This window comes from Conger conger, chromosome 8 (genome assembly GCF_963514075.1).
Source record: "Conger conger chromosome 8, fConCon1.1, whole genome shotgun sequence".
Classification (NCBI taxonomy): domain Eukaryota; kingdom Metazoa; phylum Chordata; class Actinopteri; order Anguilliformes; family Congridae; genus Conger; species Conger conger.
Genome location: NC_083767.1, coordinates 42,633,578 through 42,654,565, shown reverse-complemented (window position 1 = coordinate 42,654,565; position 20,988 = coordinate 42,633,578). Strand labels below are relative to the sequence as shown.

The 20,988-nt window shown below is 42.4% G+C and overlaps 1 protein-coding gene across 1 annotated transcript in view; it reads left to right on the top strand.

Moving 5' to 3' along the window:
• Window positions 1-20,988, top strand: part of LOC133134471 (histidine ammonia-lyase-like) — a 36,292-nt gene that overhangs the window by 10,427 nt on the left and 4,877 nt on the right. Inside the window, exons 7-10 of the mRNA XM_061250669.1 lie at window positions 11,381-11,520; window positions 16,722-16,788; window positions 17,408-17,536; window positions 17,746-17,841. Of these exons, the coding sequence (XP_061106653.1) occupies window positions 11,381-11,520; window positions 16,722-16,788; window positions 17,408-17,536; window positions 17,746-17,841 (432 nt within the window). The remainder of the gene's footprint in view (window positions 1-11,380; window positions 11,521-16,721; window positions 16,789-17,407; window positions 17,537-17,745; window positions 17,842-20,988) is intronic.

Below are 20,988 nucleotides of genomic sequence, written 5' to 3'. Positions count from 1 at the left end.
GCTCTGAGATCACAGATGAGCCAATCACTGCCTGTTTTGTTTGGAGTACAGATTTATTGACGCTTTTCAGAAAACCCATGTGGAAAATACATTTTGTGATCATATATGAATCTCATGCGTCATGTTAAAAAGTTCAATATAAATGTCTGACACTGGCTTCCTCATAATAGTCACGGACCTAACCTTACAGTTTTTTACAATCGTTTTCACACTTGTCTCAATACCATGTCCACTTTTTCAAAACACTTGACAAATTCACCATATCAATAGACTATGTGAACTTAACTGTGGATATTTTTGCACTGCTTTGATACTAAAGGCATTCAATCACCACTTCTTCCAAAATTCATGAATACCTCTCTCAGTCAGTGTTCACTACCAGCAAAAGTTTGTAAAAATACAGCAAATTTTGCAGACATTTAGATACTCTGTTCAAAACAGTTAACTTTCAGTTCAAAACCCAATAAAATTCTAATCATTGTGGAAGGAAATATGCTGCATTTTGACAGAAAAATGAAACTGTATGCTTGAAATACATAAAACAGATCATTCTGATTTGAGCAGAAAGTTTATTCCGTTTATTAAATTTTTTTGGTTTGCAGCCTTGTTACCATCTATACAAAAGTAATCATACTTGCATTGAAATGTGCATATATATAGGGTAAATATAGATGTAGTTGTCACTGAAGACATTTTTCCACTATTACTGCTGTATATGTACCGCTGAATCACCTGGCTGTCATTTCAGTGAACTACCTACCCAGGTCTTTTTTGTTTGTGCACCGTTACCACATATACAAAAGGGGCCATCTTTGGATTGGCATTTGCATTCTTTAGCCTGGGTGGGGGAAATGGATGCAGCCAGAGGCAGAGGAAGAAGACGTCACAGAAGAGCAAGAACAGTTGTGTCTGATGAAATCAGAGCCACAGTCATTGATCATGTGGTAAATCATGGTCTGTCCCTGAGGGAAGCAGGTTGAGGGTTCAACCAAACTTGCCTAGATCCACAGTGCCTTCAATAGTGAGGATTGTCAGGCAAACCAACAGGTACTATACAGTATTTACAGCATTCTGAGTTCAATTGATGTGTATATTATAGCAGTACTGTGATTTGGGAAGTCTCCAGAAAAAGCAGATGTATCAGTGCACATTTGTCTTTGGTTCACTACAGGACCCAGCGGTCACCTCACACAGCGGTACGGGGAAGAATATATATGCCTCAACAGGAGGATGCAATAGTTGGGATGGTCATTGCCAACAACAGCATCAGGCTAAGAGAAATATGCAACAACATAATCGCAGACAACAACATATTTCCAAACACTGACAGTGTAAGCACTACAACCATTTCAAGAGTGCTACAATAACATCAGATCAGGATGAAACAGTTGTACACTGTCCCCTATGACAGGAACTCTGAGGGTGTCAAGGAACTCAGATACCAATATGAAGTTTATGAAGGTATATGTGAAGGTTTAGGACTACCACCCACATGAACAGATGTCACTTCTAGATGCAATGGCTGCTGGGTGTATGGACATAACAGTGGAACACATCCAGGGCTGGAAAAGGCACGCAAAGAGATGTTTTCCTCGGTGTATAGCAAGAGGTAACATTCGGAGTGATGTTACCTCTATGTTACCGGAATCTATGGCCAAATGCAGAGGACAGGATGGATGGGCCAGGCCAACAGTAGACTTCTGATACTGACAGGCAGACAATATATGTGCGAATTACTGTATATAGTGAAAATATTGCTTTTTGGTATGTATTTGTTATTGATTGTAATGTATTTTGAGTAATTGATTGTATTGGGGTTTTTTTTCTGAATTACAGTATATTGCATTGTGAGAGCAAACGCCAAATACTGTAAACACAAAAATACTTGTGATTTGTTTCTTTATCATATATTGTTTTACATTACACAGTAAAAATAGTTATTCTGGGTTTCCAATATAGTAAAACATTCATTAATTTACAGTTTACTGTAAATTTACCACACTCAGTCATGACATCTATTGTGAGAGGCAAACCAACAGATCAAAAGTTTCTTTAGCTACTTGGCTTGAAATATTTGTGGATGCAAAAATAGAGGAAAGGGAAACACATAATATATGTATTTAGCAATGCTCCCAGTTGTTTGTGTTTTGTAGTTCATTGAACATTGAGTGACAAAGTGGTCTTATGGAAGAAAGCATGTGCTATAGTTATGGCAGTGTAAAACCCCACAGCTAACCCAATGACGGAATTTAGCGGGGGCTGAAGGGGGTTTTGCGTGCTTGTCCTTCTGGCGTTGCTGGGAGAACATTAGTTGGGTTAATTATTATCCTCCGTACAAGAACAGAACACAATTATGTTTAAGAATATACTGGGTCCGTTGCCATGGGTCGGATATGGATTGACCTGCCCCATATCCCGCTTTTAGCTGGCCAGAAACGGATCAGTACAATTCTTAATATTCTCCGTTCTCAAACGGGGCCGTATTGTACGCTTAGTGGTTACTATAGTTTTACTCGTTTATCTGACTCCATTTAAAATATAATTTAGAAATTTCGGTTTGCAATTTACGCGGACCTCGGGAGTGATTACATTCAACTTGTACCTGCGCCACCATTACTCAATAGATGCTCCCGGGATTAGCATTACTGCTGAAATCTCAGTTCGGTGGAGAACTCAGAGACTGCGGGTCCAGTCAACACAATACATGCAATCCTGCCATGATAGTTGCGAGCCCAGGTTGGCGTAGCATTAACTGGGCTCCTTAGAGCTAATTTCGCAGGAACCAGCGCTGTAACGCCCAAGGTTCCCTTCGCACCAAATCACAAGAGCCGTGCGTCACCCGACCCTTTAAGGGACAGAAATTGCTGGCCGCACAGCTTAGAACTACCACAGGTGTACCGCCCCGCCGATCGGTCGGTCTTCGGCCACCATTTCCCCCTGAGTATTCAGTTGTAACTTAGGCTGAAAAGGTACAAGATGAATTAGAGTCATGGAGATCACGCAAGTTCCAAACAAAATAGTTTATTCGCAGACAGGTAGGTTATTAGCTTTAGAATATCACAATCAAGTATAAAATACACAAATTAAGAATAGAGATAGAGTAAATAATCATACCTAGCCTGCTTGGACTACACACAAACACAGAGTATAGAATATGCCGTGTGGAAGTCGAATACGATCTTCCGCTGCTACACATACATACATACATACATACATAAGACATGTTGTGTGGAAGTCGAATACGATCTTCCTGATACTTACATACACGTACAATATGCTGTGTGGGAAGTCGAATACGATCTTCCCAGATTGGTCTGTCTCCCTTGCTTTTATGCCAAATCATACGTTTGAAACCAGGCGGCAGTGCCATAAATCAACCTGGAGGGGTGGTCAAATCTGGAATTTAGACCCCCACCCTTGGGGGTTGTTGAGTAGGGAAAATGAGATGATTACCAAGAGAGGACGTGTAGGTTTTCCCTTGGGATACTGAAACTATAGTTTATTAAATTCCATTTGGTATGAAATGTATCTCATCCGATTCCTTGATTTTATCAGATCACATCCATACCAAACAGATTACCCTTATGTTTTATTATGTTGCAGTTGTCATGAAACTTCCCTCCTGATTATCCATTTTACATGCAATTCCTGTTACCATTACATAAGACTTAATGCAATAATACAAGGATCACATGGGCAATGTTTTCAAGGTGTTACCGGGTCTATTTACTATCTTAATAGCAGTTTTGAATATTTAATCCAAGAGAGCAGTCACCGGTGTAATGACAGCAGTGCCCAAATGAGGGCACTGTGGCATTGTCCGGAGTCTTCCCCCTTGGAAGTGACCAGGTATGGGGTCACAGGGAGGTCACCAATGTTCGGGAGGATTCTTTTCCCATGACCCAACTGGCCTTGGATCACTCATACATCTTAACTCCCCAACAGGTAGTCTAAACAACATTGAAACCCCAGCTCTCAGGCCCCTCACAAATGGCAGCCCTTCCTGACCTTAACCACTATGCTACAGGCCGCCCCATCATATCTATGAATGCTGTAGTTGGGAGTTTTCATGATAACTGCATTATGCTGTAAATATGTCTTTGTGCCTCTCATGGTAATATACCTTTGGGATAAACCTGATTTGGGTGAATGAAAGGAAAGGAGACATCCCAGACTGTTTGGTTTCTTCTCCTTATCTCCGAAATCCAGGCCTTAGTTCTTGACCCTAAAAGTGAGTCACCCATCTATAATTTACAGCCAGGCCCACCAGGCAGGGGGCTAAAACACATGGCTTCTACAGAGACAGCTTTTGCCCAGTTTCCCCTCGGCTCCTGAATGGTTGTGATATCAAAGGTAGACTGTTACAAAAACTAGACCATTACACCAGTCGCACTGAACCAATCAGAATAACACCAAACATCACTATATTCTGACCTGGGATTATCATGAAACATCTTTATACCATCTCCAATATTCCTGTTCTGGAATGTGAGAAAAGAGGGCCCAAGTAGGCGCCTCTAAGAATCCTTCTCTAGCTCTCCCCCACAGGCATGTGTGCCAATGGTGGGGGCTAACAATGTATGCTCCAGGAGGGGGAAGTCAGCAAGCTCACCAGCGCATGAGAACAAATGTTACTTATGACTGGCTTACAGCAGCAAGAGTCACTTTTGGGTGAAATATTAAGTGTTTTGGTGGTTGAAGTGCATTTTGCACCAAATGTTAACTGATCTGCTCAGGTGTGTGTTTCAAAAGCACACTGTGTGAAGAGTTTTGAAAAAGTGGACATGGTATTGAGACAAGTGTGAAAACGATTGTTAAAAACTGTAATATTGGTTATTTTAATTATTAATTAAAATACTACATTTGTGGTTAGATATTTCTGATAATAGTAATTTTATGAGACTGATTACTTTTTGCAGTTATACTGCTACACAACGTTTAACTGGCGCCCCGGTTTCGTAGAGAGTAAAATCCCTGCGTTATTTGGCGGCCTGTGCGAGGACCCTGCATAATTTGGAGTCCCGTGCGAGGACCTCTACAGCTGGGCGTATGGACATAACAGTGGAACACATCCAGGGCTGGAAAAGGCACACAAAGAGATGTTTTCCTCGGTGTATAGCAAGAGATAACATTCGGAGTGATGTTGATGAAAATCTATGGCCAAATGCAAAGGACAGGATGGATGGGCCAGGCCAACAGTAGATTTCTGATACTGATAGGCAGACAATATATGTGCGAATTACTGAACATAGTGAAAATATTGCTTTTTGGTATGTATTTGTTATTGATTGTAATGTATTTTGAGTAATTGATTTTTTTTTTGTAATTACAGTTTTTTACAGTCGTTTTCACACTTGTCTCAATACCATGTCCACTTTTTCAAAACTCTTCACACAGTGTGCTTTTGAAACACGCACTTGAGCACATCAGTTAACCTTTGGTGCAAAATGCACTTCAACCACCAAAACACTTAATATTTCACCCAAAAGTGACTCATGCTGCCATAACTATAGCATATGCTTTCTCCCATAACACTACTTTGTCACTCAATGTTCAATGAACTGCAAAACACAAACAACTTGGAGCATTGCTAAATACATATATTATGTGTTTCCCTTTCCTCTATTTTTGCATCCACAAATATTTCAAGCCAAGTAGCTAAAGAAACTTTTGATCTGTTGGTTTGCCTCTCACAATAGATGTCATGACTGAGTGTGGTAAATTTACAGTAAACTGTAAATTAATGAATGTTTTTTGGAAACCCAGAATAACAATTTTTACTGTGTAATGTAAAACAATATATAATAAAGAAACAAATCACAAAAGCAACAGTATTCTTCAGAGGGTTTACAGTATTTTGACATTTGTTCTCACAGTGCAATATGCTGTAATTCAGAAAAGAAAAATACAATACAATCAATTACTCAAAATACATTACAATCAATAACAAATACATACCAAATAGCAATATTTCCACTATATACAGTAATTCGCACATATATTGTCTGCCTATCAGTATCAGAAGTCTACTGTTGGCCTGGCCCATCCATCCTGTCCTCTGCATTTGGCTATAGATTTTCATCAACATCACTCCGAATGTTATCTCTTGCTATACACCGAGGAAAACATATTTTTGCGTGCCTTATCCAGCCCTGGATGTGTTCCACTGTTATGTCCATACACCCAGCAGCCATTGCATCTAGAAGTGACATCTGTTCATGTGGGTGGTGGTCCTAAACCTTCACATATACCTTCATAAACTTCATATTGGTACCTGAGTTCCTTGACACCCTCAGAGTTCCTGTCAAAGGCGACAGTGTACAACTGTTTCATCCTGATCTGATGTTTCTGTAGCACTCTTGAAATGGTTGTAGTGCTTACACTGTCAATGTTTGGAAATATGTTCTTGTCTGCGATTATGTTGTTGCGTATTTCTCTTAGCCTGATGCTGTTGTTGACAATGACCATCCCAACTATTGTATCCTCCTGTTGAGGTATAAACATTCTTCCCCCTGTGTGACTGTGTGTGGTAACCGCTCGGTCCTGTAGTGAGTCAAAGACAAATGTGCACTGATACATCTGCTTTTTCTGGAGACTTCTCAAATCACAGTACTGCTGTAATATACACATCAATTGAACTCCTTCAGTCAGAATGCTGTAAATACTGTATAGTACCTGTTGGTTTGCCTGAAAATCCTCACTATTGAAGCCACTGTGGATCTAGGCAAGTTTGGTTGAACCCTCAACCTGCTTCCCTCAGGGACAGACCATGATTTACCACATGATCAATGACTGTGGCTCTGATTTCATCAGACACAACTGTTCTTGCTCTTCTGTGACGTCTTCTTCCTCTACCTCTGGCTGCATCCATTTTCCCCACCAAGGCTAAAGAATGCAAGTGCCAATCCAAAGGTGGCCCCTTTTGTATATGTGGTAACGGGGCACAAACAACAAACACCTGGGTAGGTTGTTCACTGAAATGACAGCCAGGTGTTTCAACAGTACATATACAGCAGTAATAGTGGAAAAATCTCTTCAGTGACAACTACATCTATATTTACCCTGTATACATGCACATTTCAATGCAAGTATGATCACTTTTGTATAGATGGTAACAAGGCTGCAAACAAAAAAAATGAATAAACGGAATAAACTTTCTGCTCAAATCAGAATGATCTGTCTTACGTATTTCAAGCATATAGTTTCATTTTTCTGCCAAAATGCAGCATATTTCCTTCCACAATGATCAGAATTTTATTGGGTTTTGAACTGAAAGTTAACTGTTTTGAAGAGAGTATCTAAATGTCTGCAAAATTTGCTGTATTTGTACAAACATTTGCTGGTAGTGAACACTGACTGAGAGAGGTATTCATGAATTTTGGAAGAAGTGGTGATTGAATGCTTTTAGTATGAAAGCAATGCAAAAATATCCACAGTTTAGTTCACATAGTCTAATGATATGGTGAATGTGTTAAGTGTTTTGAAAAAGTGGACATGGTATTGAGACAAGTGTGAAAACGATTGTAAAAAACTGTAATTTTGATTTTTTTTTTTCTGAATTATAGTATATTGCATTGTGAGAACAAACGTCAAAATACTATAAACCCTCTGAAGAATACTGTTGCTTTTGTGATTTGTTTCTTTATCATATATTGTTTTACATTACACAGTAAAAATAGTTATTCTGGGTGTAGGGGTCCTCGCACGGGACTCCAAATTATGTAGGGTCCTGGCACGGGCCGCCAAATAACGCAGGGATTTTACTCTCTACGAAACCGGGGCACCAGTTAAACGTTGTGTAGCAGTATAACTGCAAAAAGTAATCAGTCTCATAAAATTACTATTATCAGAAATATCTAACCACAAATTTAGTATTTTAATTAATAATTAAAATAACCAATATTAATGATTAAACATACCGATAACCTGAAGGTTGGAAGTTCTTCGAAAGACTGCTTTAACTCGGCTCTCATGTCTATGCGATTCCAAAACGGACACCGGGGTTTAATAAAATATATTTATTAAACAAACATACAACACAGAACAGATAAACTAACGGGAAGTTAGTAAGGAAATTTAGTAGGTTAAGTTCGGGCGTGTATGCGTGTGTGTGGGCGCGCGCGAGCGCGCGTGTCGCTTGAACAAAGGAAAGGTGAGAGTAGCTAGCTTGAGTAAGCTAGAGTTCTGGGTATGGTAATGAGTTAGAGTTAGCTGTGAGATGGGACTACTTGAGTAGTTTTACTCTATATATGCGCAAAAGACGGCGAATCAATTCACGTACATATATATGTAGCTAACCAAACACATTACAATAGTAGGATGGTAAATATTGAAACACAGATTCACAAAAACAGTTAAGACTAAACTAAACACTGGCTATGCCTGAATGTTTGTTCGCTTACTGAGTCCATACGCTTTGGATCCAAAAGACGTGCTGTCCTTATAGGAGCCGCGATGGTGCTGTGAATGCGTGTCCTGGAGAGATGCGCAGGCTGGGGCGTCTTAGCCGCGCGCTGTCGTCTGGTCCACTCGGTTGCTGGAAGGATGTTCGCTTGTCCTTTTTTCAGAGTGGAAAAGTTTGTTGCTGTTGTTCTTTGGTGAGCTTTGCAGGGGTAAACTGATGTAGCGTTCCGCGTACACCCGTTTCCACTCGCTATAGGCCACGAAGTTACCGCGAGGTAACTGGGTGTGTCCGTAGGCCTGGTAGTGCGCTGTGCAGCATTCAGCCTCTATCCGAGTCTCGGAGCAGATGAGCTGAAGCGAATGGCCAAAAAAGGTGCGTCGAAGAGAAGAAGAAGAAGCAGAAGAGGCAGAAAAAGCAGAAGTGAGATCCCAAGAACGTGTCTTGCTCTTATACGGGACCGTTTATTGCTCCCGCCATTACGGGATTGGCTGAACCAAGTTAGACGTCATTCGTGGTGGACGTCGCAGAATTTTCCTGAGGGAATGTGGAAGTTGTAGTCCCTACATGGGTTTCCAATATAGTATAACATTCATTCATTGACAGTTTACTGTAAATTTACCACACTCAGTCATGACATCTATTGTAAGAGGCAAACCAACAGATCAAAAGTTTCTTTAGCTACTTGGCTTGAAATATTTGTGGATGCAAAAATAGAGGAAAGGGAAACACATAATATATGTATTTAGCAATGCTCCAAGTTGTTTGTGTTTTGTAGTTCATTGAACATTGAGTGACAAAGTAGTCTTATGGGAGAAAGCATGTGCTATAGTTATGGCAGCAAGAGTCACTTTTGGGTGAAATATTAAGTGTTTTGGTGGTTGAAGTGCATTTTGCACCAAAGGTTAACTGATGTGCTCAGGTGCGTGTTTCAAAAGCACACTGTGTGAAGAGTTTTGAAAAAGTGGACATGGTATTGATACAAGTGTGAAAACGATTGTAAAAAACTGTAATTATGCATGCCCTGTCAGGATAATATTATCTTAAGATCATATCAAGTATTTTACACCTTTTATAATTGTAAATACATACATTTATATACTATAACATAAATATAAGCTATTCCACTTTGCGCTCATTTCCATCCATATACATCTGATCTAAACCATGATCTATACACAACATATTAAAAATCTAATTATTTCCTTGCAAAACCACTGGGTGACGCCTGTAACCATCTTATTGCTACATTATTTACAGAAAATGCTTTTCTTCAAATCAAAAAGCAAAAATAAATCTCATTGTTACATTGTGGAACTAGCTGTTGAACTGTACTTTGTATTTGACGATCAGCTATTGACCTCTCCCGGAAGGTCTGGGAATGTCCCAGAATTCAGAAATGCAAATTACAACAATTAATGGAACCAAGCTGCTATTTCCACTTACTTTGTACAGTTTTTTGCATCCCGGACCTGTCCAACCCGAGATGCAAGTATTATTCAACACTGCTTAAACAATAACCAGGGGCAATGTTACAGAGGCATCCAATGATGTCACTCTCAGGAACTGGGTGGGTCCTTTCCCTGCATGCAGCAAAGTATGGTTCAGCACCATTTCTGAGGAAAGCCCTCTGGAGGACCAACTGACTGAGGTGTGAAAGAGCAAAGGTGCCAGGTATGAAGCTGCATTTTCAAATTCATTTTACAAATATACATATTTCTATATTTTGCATTTTTCACAAATCACTGTTAGCCTTTGAAAATAAATGGCTAATTTTTCATTCAAGTTCATGAACACAGACATGGCACATGTAACCTACTACATGCAAGCTTGGAACTTACTACCTGTAAGTGATCACTTAACACATTGTTCTTCAAACCATTCAGACTTCAGACTTCAAACCTCTACCTTGTCTTTAAACCCCCGAAGAGCCATGGAGCAAGAAGTAAGTTCCTTCAGAATCTCTGTTGTTATAAGACTGTTGGCCATTGTATGTTAATTTGTCTTTATGTTACTTTTGCTTTTAATTAATACACCATTTGTAAGATATGAGATCTGGTTTTGTAAGCTTCAACAGTGCATTTCCTTGGATGGAAACAGTCTCACAACAGCAGACCTGGTTAGCTTGGGCAAAGGGCTCGTCAAGATAAAGGTACAGGTTGCTTTATGAAAGCCTTTTTGAATTCCTGTGGATGTTTTACACTTGCTCACATTGCATGCAAAACACCCTGGTTCTCGAAGTGAGAGGACGTTAGCACAAAATTAAACGTGACATATCTCTGCATATGAATGCACACTATCTATGTATTTGCTGATTTTAACAGTTTAAGGAAAACTGAAATGGTAAATGTGGAATGTACAAACAGATTATTCATGTTTATGTATGAAATAAACTGTCCACTGGGACCAGGTGTGGGCAATCCGTTGAGCCCCGAGAGAACCAGGATGCTTCTGGCTCTGAGGATCAACGTTCTGGCCAAAGGACACAGCGGCATCTCCTTGGAAGCCGTCTAGGCGATGATCGAGGCTTTCAACGGTAACCCTCGTTCTGACTCACTCATAGCACTCTCTTACACATCAGTGCAGATCAGGGGTAGGAAATCCTGGTCCTGGAGTGCCAGAAACAGTCCTGGTTTTTGGTCCATCCAACCCTATAACTACAACACTGGATTAATCAGGTTGAATGCATGCAGGAGACAATGTACTGGAGGCACTGTGCATTTCACCATTCAGGATATTCAGACTCAGACTTTTGCTCATGCAACAAACTCATGAGGTCAAGCTCAGGTGGAAACATCAGTGGTACTGCAGGACAAGGGTTTCCCACCCCTGGTGTGGACCATACAGTGTAGAGTGACTCCTCCTGGTGTGGCCCATACAGTGTAGAGTGACTCCTCCTGGTGTGGACCATACAGTGTAGAGTGACTCCTCCAGGTGTGGACCATACAGTGTAGAGTAACTCCTGTCCTGTCTCAACAGCTTCCTGCCTGTCCTTCGTCCCTGAGAAGGGGACGGTTGGTGCCAGCGGAGACCTCGCCCCCCTGTCCCACCTGGCCCTGGGAATCATGGGAGAGGGAAAGATATGGTCGCCAAAGACTGGCTGCGGCGAGGCCAAAAGCGTGAGTTTTTCATGATCAACTCGACAGTTGTGAGTAGAGCCACTACAGAGTGCAGTTTGTGCTACTTATTAAACAACAGCTGCTGTTATGTTTGTCCTACACTGCTTACCGTAGGACACGGGCAATGCATGATGGGAACCAGGATGTGTTGTTGTAGGTGGAAACCGAATTAATAAACCACGTTGAGTTTAGCTCCCTGTTACGAGTGATTATTGGTTATAAGAGCGGAGTTATAAAAGCGTCCTTTGGATATAACAAGTGGCGACGAGGCTGTTTGATCTCACGTGAGCGAGCAGAGTGTGAGTCCAGCGTTTCGAGTAACGTGATATCGGCTTGTCCTCGTTTGAGCGCGGCAGATTCAGGCTCGTAAAAAAAAAAAAAAAAAAAAAAAAGATTTTTATTAATAAAAAAAAAAAATAAAAAAAAAAGGGAATGGGAGGATAATAAGAAGACGGCCTGTCTGCTAGTGAAGAGGACGTGTCTAGGGATAATCAACAACCTACACAGAAGATGGCTGGAGTTATTGGGAATATTGGCCCTTTCGATGAGCATGTGGAACAATGGAGCTCATACTCGGAGCGTTTTGACTATTTCATTAAGGCAAATGATATTGCTGATGCCAAGATAGTGCCCATTTTTCTGTCAATAATGGGACCAAGAACCTTTACTCTATTGCGTGACTTGCTACAACCCACAACACCAGGGGAAAAGACATATAAGGAAATCGTTGAAGCCTTGTCACAGCATTATTCCCCGAAGCCATTGTTAATCGCAGAGAGATTCCGATTTCACAAACGCGATCAAAAGGAAGGTGAATCGGTTGTCATGTTTGTTGCCGCCCTGCGGAAGCTAGCAGAATATTGTGAATTTGGGGCGGTTCTAAATGACACCTTGAGAGACAGACTGGTTTGTGGCCTTAGAGAGGAAGCAGCGCAGAGGAAACTATTGACTGTGTGTGATTTGACCCTGGAGAAGGCCATTAGCATCAGTACTTCCATGGAAATGGCATCAAGGGAGGCTCAACAGCTACATGCAACCAGCAGAGTGCACACAGTGAGCACTGAGAGACAGAGTGGGCCGGGCCCATGTTTTCGTTGTGGCAGAATGGGACATCTGGCCACCACGTGCAGGTGTAAGGACATGGACTGTCGCAGCTGTGGAAAAAGGGGCCACATAGAGCGCGTCTGTCGAAGCAAAAAGAATGCAGAGGGAATGTCAAGGTATGGAAACAAACAAGAGCCCAGGAAAGAAAGGATGAAAAGGCAGGTTCACACAATGAGGCAGCAAGAGGAACTGTCCAGTGAGTCCACAGACGAAGAACCGGAAGTGAGTGTGCATACACTGAGAATTAATAAGATTGATGTCGATACTGAGGGTTATTGGGTAAAACCCCTGTTAGAAGGGCATCCCGTGAATATGCAAATTGACACAGGGTCTAAGGCATCCATCCTCTCAGAAAAAGTTTATAAGAGTTTCAGGTGACACCTGCCCTTGAGACTTTCAGACACCAGGTTCAGTACCTACCTTGGAGAACCAGTGCCCATGGCTGGCATGACTGATGTTACAGTCGAGAGTAACCACCAAGTAAAGAAACTTCCTGTCTATGTGGTTAAAGGTATTTACCCTGCCATCCTAGGTCGAGTTTGGCTAGAGAATTTAAAATTGAATTGGCGAACTGTGAAGAGGCTGTTACCAACGGCCCCAGAGTTAGCCACTATTTTGAGGAAACATGATGAGGTATTCAAAAATGAGCTAGGCAGTATGAAAAACATCACAGTCAAGTTAAGTGTTAAACCAAATGCAAAACCAAAGTTCCTGAAAGCCAGACCAGTGCCCTATGCGATACGTTCAAAAGTTGACGCTGAACTAGACTCTCTGGTCAAAAGCGGTGTTCTGGAACCAGTAGCCATTAGTGAATGGGCCACGCCCATTGTTCCCGTGCCGAAGAAGAATGGAGAAATTAGGATCTACGTTCTTTTCTGGGATTACTCAACTATTATGGGCGGTTTATACCAAACTTGGCATCCATGCTGAAGCCGTTACACAGCTTACTTTGTAAGGGAAAAGCCTGGAGTTGGGGGGAAGCCTGTCAGGAGGCTTTTCAGAAGGCCAAGGACACCCTGGTAACGTCTGGGGTGCTGACCCATTTTGACCCTTCTCTTCCCATTCAGTTGGCCTGTGATGCATCCCCCTATGGAGTGGGGGCTGTTATTTCCCACATAAAGCCAAACGGAGAAGAAAGGCCGATAGCATTTGCATCGCGGACACTGAACAAGGCAGAGACTAATTATGCGCAGATTGAAAGAGAAGCCCTGAGCATTGTCTATGGGGTTCGTCGTTTTCATCAGTACCTGTATGGAAGACGATTCACCCTTTTTACTGATCACCGGCCCCTGACGACTATCCTGGGGCCACACTCAGGTATACCGTCACTTGCAGCGAGTCGTATGCAGCGGTGGGCTTTGCTATTGTCGGCGCACTCGTACGATATCAAGTATCGTAAGGCAGATCAACATCGCAATGCAGATGGATTATCCAGGTTGCCCCTTCCTGTTACCACGCCAGAGCCGCGCGGCGCAAGCATTTTCTACTTCAGCCAGGTGGAGGACGCGCCCATTTCTGCTGCTCAAGTAAGGAGAGCCACACGTACTGACCCCGATCTGGCGGTGGTCATGGACATGGTGATGAGGGGCCATTCGGGAAACGGTGTCCCCAGTATTCAGCCATTCCTCTCAAGGCGAACAGAACTATCAGTGCAATCGGGTTGTTTGCTATGGGGGAGGAGGGTGGTCATTCCACAGCCATTACGCAAGACTGTTCCGCAACAACTCCATGCAAGTCACAGTGGAATTGTTCGCATGAAAGAATTAGCAAGGAGTTACTTCTGGTGGCCGGGAGTGGATCGGGAGATTGAAAACGCAGCCAAAACCTGCCATTCATGTCAGAAAGTTCAGAACACCCCGCGGTTAGCTCCCTTGCACCCCTGGGAGTTTCCAGAAGAACCATGGCAGCGTGTTCATATTGATTTTGCGGGACCAGTGGAAGGGAGGATGCTCCTGGTAGCTGTAGATGCCCACAGCAAATGGCCTGAGGTGGCAATTATGAAGTCCACTACTACTACCAAAACCATCGAGAAAATAGGGGAAATGTTCAGCCGTTTCGGTTCTCCCCTACAACTGGTGTCCGACAACGGTCCCCAGCTGGTGTCGCGAGAAATGGCCACATTTCTGCAAGCAAATGGGGTACAACACATCAAATCAGCACCATTCCACCCTGCGACTAATGGGTTAGCTGAAAGGTTTGTTCAAACCCTGAAACATGCGCTGAAGGCCACTCAAGGTCAAGGGACATTTCATCAGCGCTTGTACCGATTCTTGTTAACCTATCGCAGTACTCCCCATGCCACCACAAAGGTCTCTCCGGCGACTCTGATGTTCAAACCAACTTCGACCTGCTGAAGCCAACAACAGTGAAGGACACTGTTCAACGTCAGCAGGAGAAGCAGATCCAGCAAAGGGAGAAACGAGCCAAAGAAAGAGCTTTCTCTGCAGGCGACCATGTGTTGGCAAGGAATTACAGTACTGGGCCACAATGGCACACCGGCCCTGTCTCCTATACTGTCCAGACTGCTGGAGGCCTCACCTGGAAGAGGCATGTCGACCAACTGATACAGACGGCAGCAGCAACACCAGGACTGCCTGCGGTGGAGTGCCCCGAGGAGTCGCCTGTTGACTTCGCCATTAGCCCACCTTCACCACCTGAGGGGGCCTCTGTTCCTGAGGTGCCTGTTTCTGACTCTTCACCAGAGACGGTGGGGGCTGTGCCTCCTTCCCTGGCTGTTCTGCCGTTGCCTTTCAGAGACAGTATCGCTGATTTTCCCAGTGTGCGTCGATACCCGATAAGAGAGCATCGACCTCCAAAACGCATGGACTTATAGCCTCTGTAGTTACGGACATACCCAAGTTATTGGGGCAGAATAATTCCCCCTGGGTATTGTCACGGGATGAGGTAGTCTACCCTCATCTCGTAGATTCAGGTGTGATTTATATTTGTTTGAGTTTAAGAAAAATTTTATTTTGAAAGTCCCATGATATTCTTTTGTATCAGCAGCTAGTTTATGTGCAAAAGAGTTTTGCCATTGGAAACACAGTTACTTAGCTGTTCGTCTGATTTTGTTGTTAATGGTTACGGGGGACATTTGTTGTAAGGGGGGAGGAGATGTTATGTTTGTCCTACACTGCTTACCGTAGGACACGGGCAATGCATGATGGGAACCAGGATGTGTTGTAGGTGGAAACCGAGTTAATAAACCACGTTGAGTTTAGCTCCCTGTTACGAGTGATTATTGGTTATAAGAGCGGAGTTATAAAAGCGTCCTTTGGATATAACAGCTGCTATCTGCACTAAATTAACTGGGTCACTAAACACGTTGTGATATGCCTGGGATGGCCAAGTATACGCAGTTTCCATTCCGACCAATCCCTGCACCGGCTCCAAAACCCCACAGGCTAGTGAACTGGTTGCGTTGTTTTTATTCCATTTACATACGGCCCATGTGAGTGCCAGTACTTTCCTTTGAGAGAGTTTGTTCCACTGCTGCACAATAAATCTCAAGCTGACACATGTAAATGTAGGCAACCTAATGGTTCAATTTGTGGAATCAACATGCCAAAGTGATTGGTTGGGATTAAAACCTGCACTAAAACATCCATTCAAATGAAGTGATGGTGCAAATACGCCAACAGGGTTAGCAGTCCAGTGAATGGTGGTTCAGGTACACAAGACCAAGAGACACATGGACCATTAAAATAATATCAGAGAGAAAGAGAAACATCACATGTTGTGGACAGGAACTGTGCCACCATTACACTCACAGCCATATACACACACACATGCACACATACTGTACAGTACTCACCGAAAGCCTTCATACAATGTCACCATCCTGCCAGCATATATTCTCTGCTACGTTACATCACATGGTAGGTTGCGCATTCACTCTGTTGTCTCTAAGCACTTTTTCAACTCGGTGGTGTCAGGTTTTTTCCCAATTCACAAAGGAAGTAAGAGACATGAACACCAACGCTGATCATTCACTGGAAACATGCCTCAGTTGTTCTTTCATTTTACTAATCATTCATTTTATGAATGTTAAGATGAGATTTTAGATTATCATTAACCTCTATTCTGACTTTGTTCAGGTACTGGAGGCTCATGGACTAAAACCTCTCTCACTGAAGGCAAAAGAGGTAAACTATGTGTGTGCATGTGTGTTGCATGTGACTGTGCTGTTTGTGTGTGTGTGTGTGTGTACGTTGCATATGACTATACTGAGTGTGTGTGTGCGTGTGTGTGCTCTGGGGATTGAAGATTTTTTTTTTTTTTGAAGATCTTTCTCCCATTATGGAATTGTGAGTTGTGCTCTGATTTCATATCCCTACAGGGATGTCTGCACAGGAAACAGCATTATGGAAGTGTGCACACTCCTGTAAACCAGTGACTTATCCCGTGCTATGAGGCTCACACTATAATAATTAACAAGCTCTAATCAGAGGGAGCTAGCAACAAGTAGTAAGATATTAAACCCCTGCCTGGCATTAACCCAGACACTGTAAAAGATATATTTTATAACCTTGAAGCAAACATCAGGGAGATGAAGCCACTTGTGGCCTTCTTGTGCAGGCTTCAGCTTAGCCTGCTAATGACATCATCTGCATTTCAGCATTTGCAAGGCTTTTGGGCTGAACCTGGTTTTTGGGATTCCAAGCGTGTTGCCAGAGCAACATGGCAGCCATCTTGTTCTGTGTGTCAGTTATTATTTTCAGTGCAAAGGGAAGCAGCCGTGCAGAGATTAAGTTGTGAGTTTTGTTCCTCCTCGACCCTCCAGGGACTCAGATGATCACGTCTCTGGGTGCAGAGGCTGTGGAGAGAGCCCTGGCCATCGCCAGACAGGCTGACATCATCGCTGCTCTCACCCTGGAGGTGCTGAAGGGGACGACCAAGGCCTTCCACAGCGGTGAGAGAGGCCTCTATCAAGTCATATGGTCTATTGACCCTAGTGTGTACACAATAACTTTATTTCAGTCGACTCATTGCCCAAGCACTACTATACATAATGGTTATGTAATCATATTACATATCACGTTCCACTTGTGTCAGACCCATTCCAAATACGTCCATTGTGACTAGATAATGATCTGCTGGATTTTAATATCTCTCCTGTAGATATTCACGCAGTGCGGCCCCATCCGGGTCAGAATCTGGTGGCCTGGAGGTTTCGCTCTGTGCTGGACTCCGACGTCTTCTGCTCTGAGATCACAGGTGAGCCAATCACAGCCGGTTTTGTTTGGAGCACAGATTTATTGATGCTTTTCAATAAACCCTTGTGGAAAATACATTTAGTGATCATATATGAATCTCATGTGTCATGTTAAAAAGTTCTGACACTGGCTTCCTCATAATAACCTGACACGCACTGTGTGCAAGTAAACCAAAGACCTTAATATAAAATAATATAATCTATTTAGAATTATGTTTCATTTTCTATTACTGTGCCTGCACATGCAGGATTGTGAAAAATCGCTTGGTCACAAAATCAATAACACCTATCTTCTCTGTCTTGACTGTGGTATAAATTTGCTATGTTGTTCTCTGAAAGCATTCAAAATTCTGATTTTCCTCTGGTATACAGAATAAGTAGATCATAATCTGCATACAGTTTTTTCTGATTGCTTACACACTACACGCGGAATTTGGCTCATTATGTCAAAACTCTAAACACAAGCCAAATACGACACGACACTTGAATATAAACATCTCACTTCTATGGCAAAATTAAACTTCAATCAAAACCTAACAATCCTTTTTCAAAATGGCATTTTTGCAACAAAATGATACACACATGAACCATTTGAATTATTCTTTAAAAGCAGCAACAAAACACTGCTGTCTTTAGTACTTTGTACACCTTTTCAATTTTCTCAAACAGCCTTCTGTGAAAGATTGTTCCAGTACAGTACAACTACTCACACTTCAATGAACACAAAAATAGAAAGGCTTCAGAGAAAAATATATACAGCTTTTTTTTTTTTTTGCCATTGCAGGTTTTTACAACAACAAAAAGACACAAAGCAAAGTAGAATTACAGTACAGTAAGCATTTGAATATATGTTACTGTTGTAATGCAGACTGGCTGGAATACCCTTTATTCGTTGTACTGTTACACACTGTCAGTGGGCAGGTGAAGTGGCGTTCCTCTGGTAGTGGTGTCATAAAATTTTACAACCTCCCAAAACAACACACCATTCTATTCCAGTAGGCCATAGTCCCTTCTCTGCACCTTGTTAGGGCGCATGAAGGGCTGACAAGGGAAGACCATCTGTTCTCTTGTCAATCACTCTGTCTCAATACTCTCAGGGTTCAGTCACTGGAATGAATTAAGCATGGGATGTTTCATGACAAAGTATGTTTTGGGTATATTCATGTTTAGTATTGTTTTGCTTGTAAGCAGGGTAAACCAAGCGATCTGGGCAGGTCTGTAGCCAGACCGCCATGCACACCACGTGTATAGCATCTATGTACAGCCAGGCGCCCATCTGTAGTTCTTTTGTAATAATTTTTATGTATATTTTATTTGGTAATAGAATGTGATTAAGTAAGTAACCTGCCTGGTAAAATAAATTGTTAAAACTTGATCTGTGTGGTTTCGTTCACTGAACACTCATTGTTACACAGGGAATGCTTGGTACTCCCCTCAAGTTGGTCAAGGGAGGATGTAAATGTACGCTTAATGTATCACGGAGTATTGTACCCGTAGACCTCTGATGGTAAATCACTCGCCTCCGCGTGGTAGTTCGTTCATGTCGAGAACAGTCGTAGATAATGTTGGCCTTGGGTCCCTGAGCTGCCATCAGCCACACCCAAAAGTAACTATTCCTGTGACCTCTGAAATGACTGCAGATATCTAGCCAGCTCGTGAGATGTGCACATAACGGCCGATGTGACATGCGGCGGGACCAGCAGAGGACTGTTCAGGGAGCCTGTTACGGTACAGGATTCCTGTCACGAACAAGTCTAAATAACAGCTAAGAAATCCACCAAAGGTAGATAACTAATCTAAAATGACTATTAAAATGGAGTCAGATATAACGATGGTAGATTTATTGGCCCTATAGTGGAGATTCTTGGTCAGCCCGGACCAGTAGAAAGCGGAAGGCAGAGTAGTACTACTGTCTTTTATTGGCTAATCGAGTATCTTCGCATAGCGGCCGGTAACATTTAACCCTACTAACTTTCTTTCAGCAACACCAGAAGGACAAGCACGCAGATACCGTCGGCCCGCGCTAAATTCCGTCGTTGGGTTAGCGTGGGGGTTTACACTGTAAACTCACGAAAACAAAAATAATGACATAAAATTGTGTGGGATTGTAAGGGATGGGGTGAATGGTTTATGGATCCCACTTTCTGTTAGGGTCTAGCACATCACCTGACCCACATCACAAGCAATGTCATCCCTGGTTAGGTAACGGAGAAAATATCGACCCCCAAAATGGCACATACTGCTTTGTGTGAATGTATCTATGTAGTGCCAGTAGGACACACTCTATTGCCATTACACTATTACAGTATAGTGCAGTGACACTTACTTACACTTAGTCATAAGGTTCCTCTCAAATAGAACTCTGTACAGCTGCTTCATCAAAATTTGGTGTTGACGCAAGATGCAGCAGAGTGTCGATATGCTGACACGGTTGATATTTTGGAATGTTGTTGGATCATTGGTGATTTGTTCTCGTAGTTGATGCAGGTGGATGGTGTTGTTTGGGAACACTATATTGACAATGGCCAGTTCCTGTTCATGGGTGTGCAGTTATTGCCTTCATCCCTCAGGATGTCATTGGTTAGGTTCTTCTTTACATACTGTACTGTCTTTTTCACTGCGGAGCATATTGGTAATACTGTAAGACTACATTGTATTGTACTGTGATGCAGAATGATGTACAACAATTACATGGGTAGACCTACCTGTGCTCCAGTCTAAATGTCCGTATTAAGGATGCGACCATGTAATAACTCAGGTTGGGCTGGACTCAGTCTGGGCTGCCCAGCCTCCCTCATCATGATTATGACATGGTCCACCGTACTGGCCCTAATGTCATCGGAAATATGTCTCCATCTATTGCCTTTGTTCTTTCGTCCTCCTTCTCCTACTAGTCCTCCTCTCTTCCTGTTTCTCTTCCTCTCGCTCTCATTGCTATTGTCTATTTAACAAAGTGTCTAATGTACAAAACAGTGTGTAGTTATTTGTACTTTTGGTGCCTTTGTTTAAGGCATGATTACAAAAAATTAAGGTTCTGATGCTTTTGTCTAAGCGTTCAGTCTAAGTGTGTAAGCAATTGGAAAAAAAAGTAATATTTTGTGTCAGTTACTATCTTGTGATGTCGTCCCTTTGCTGGTTTTCTTTGTCTC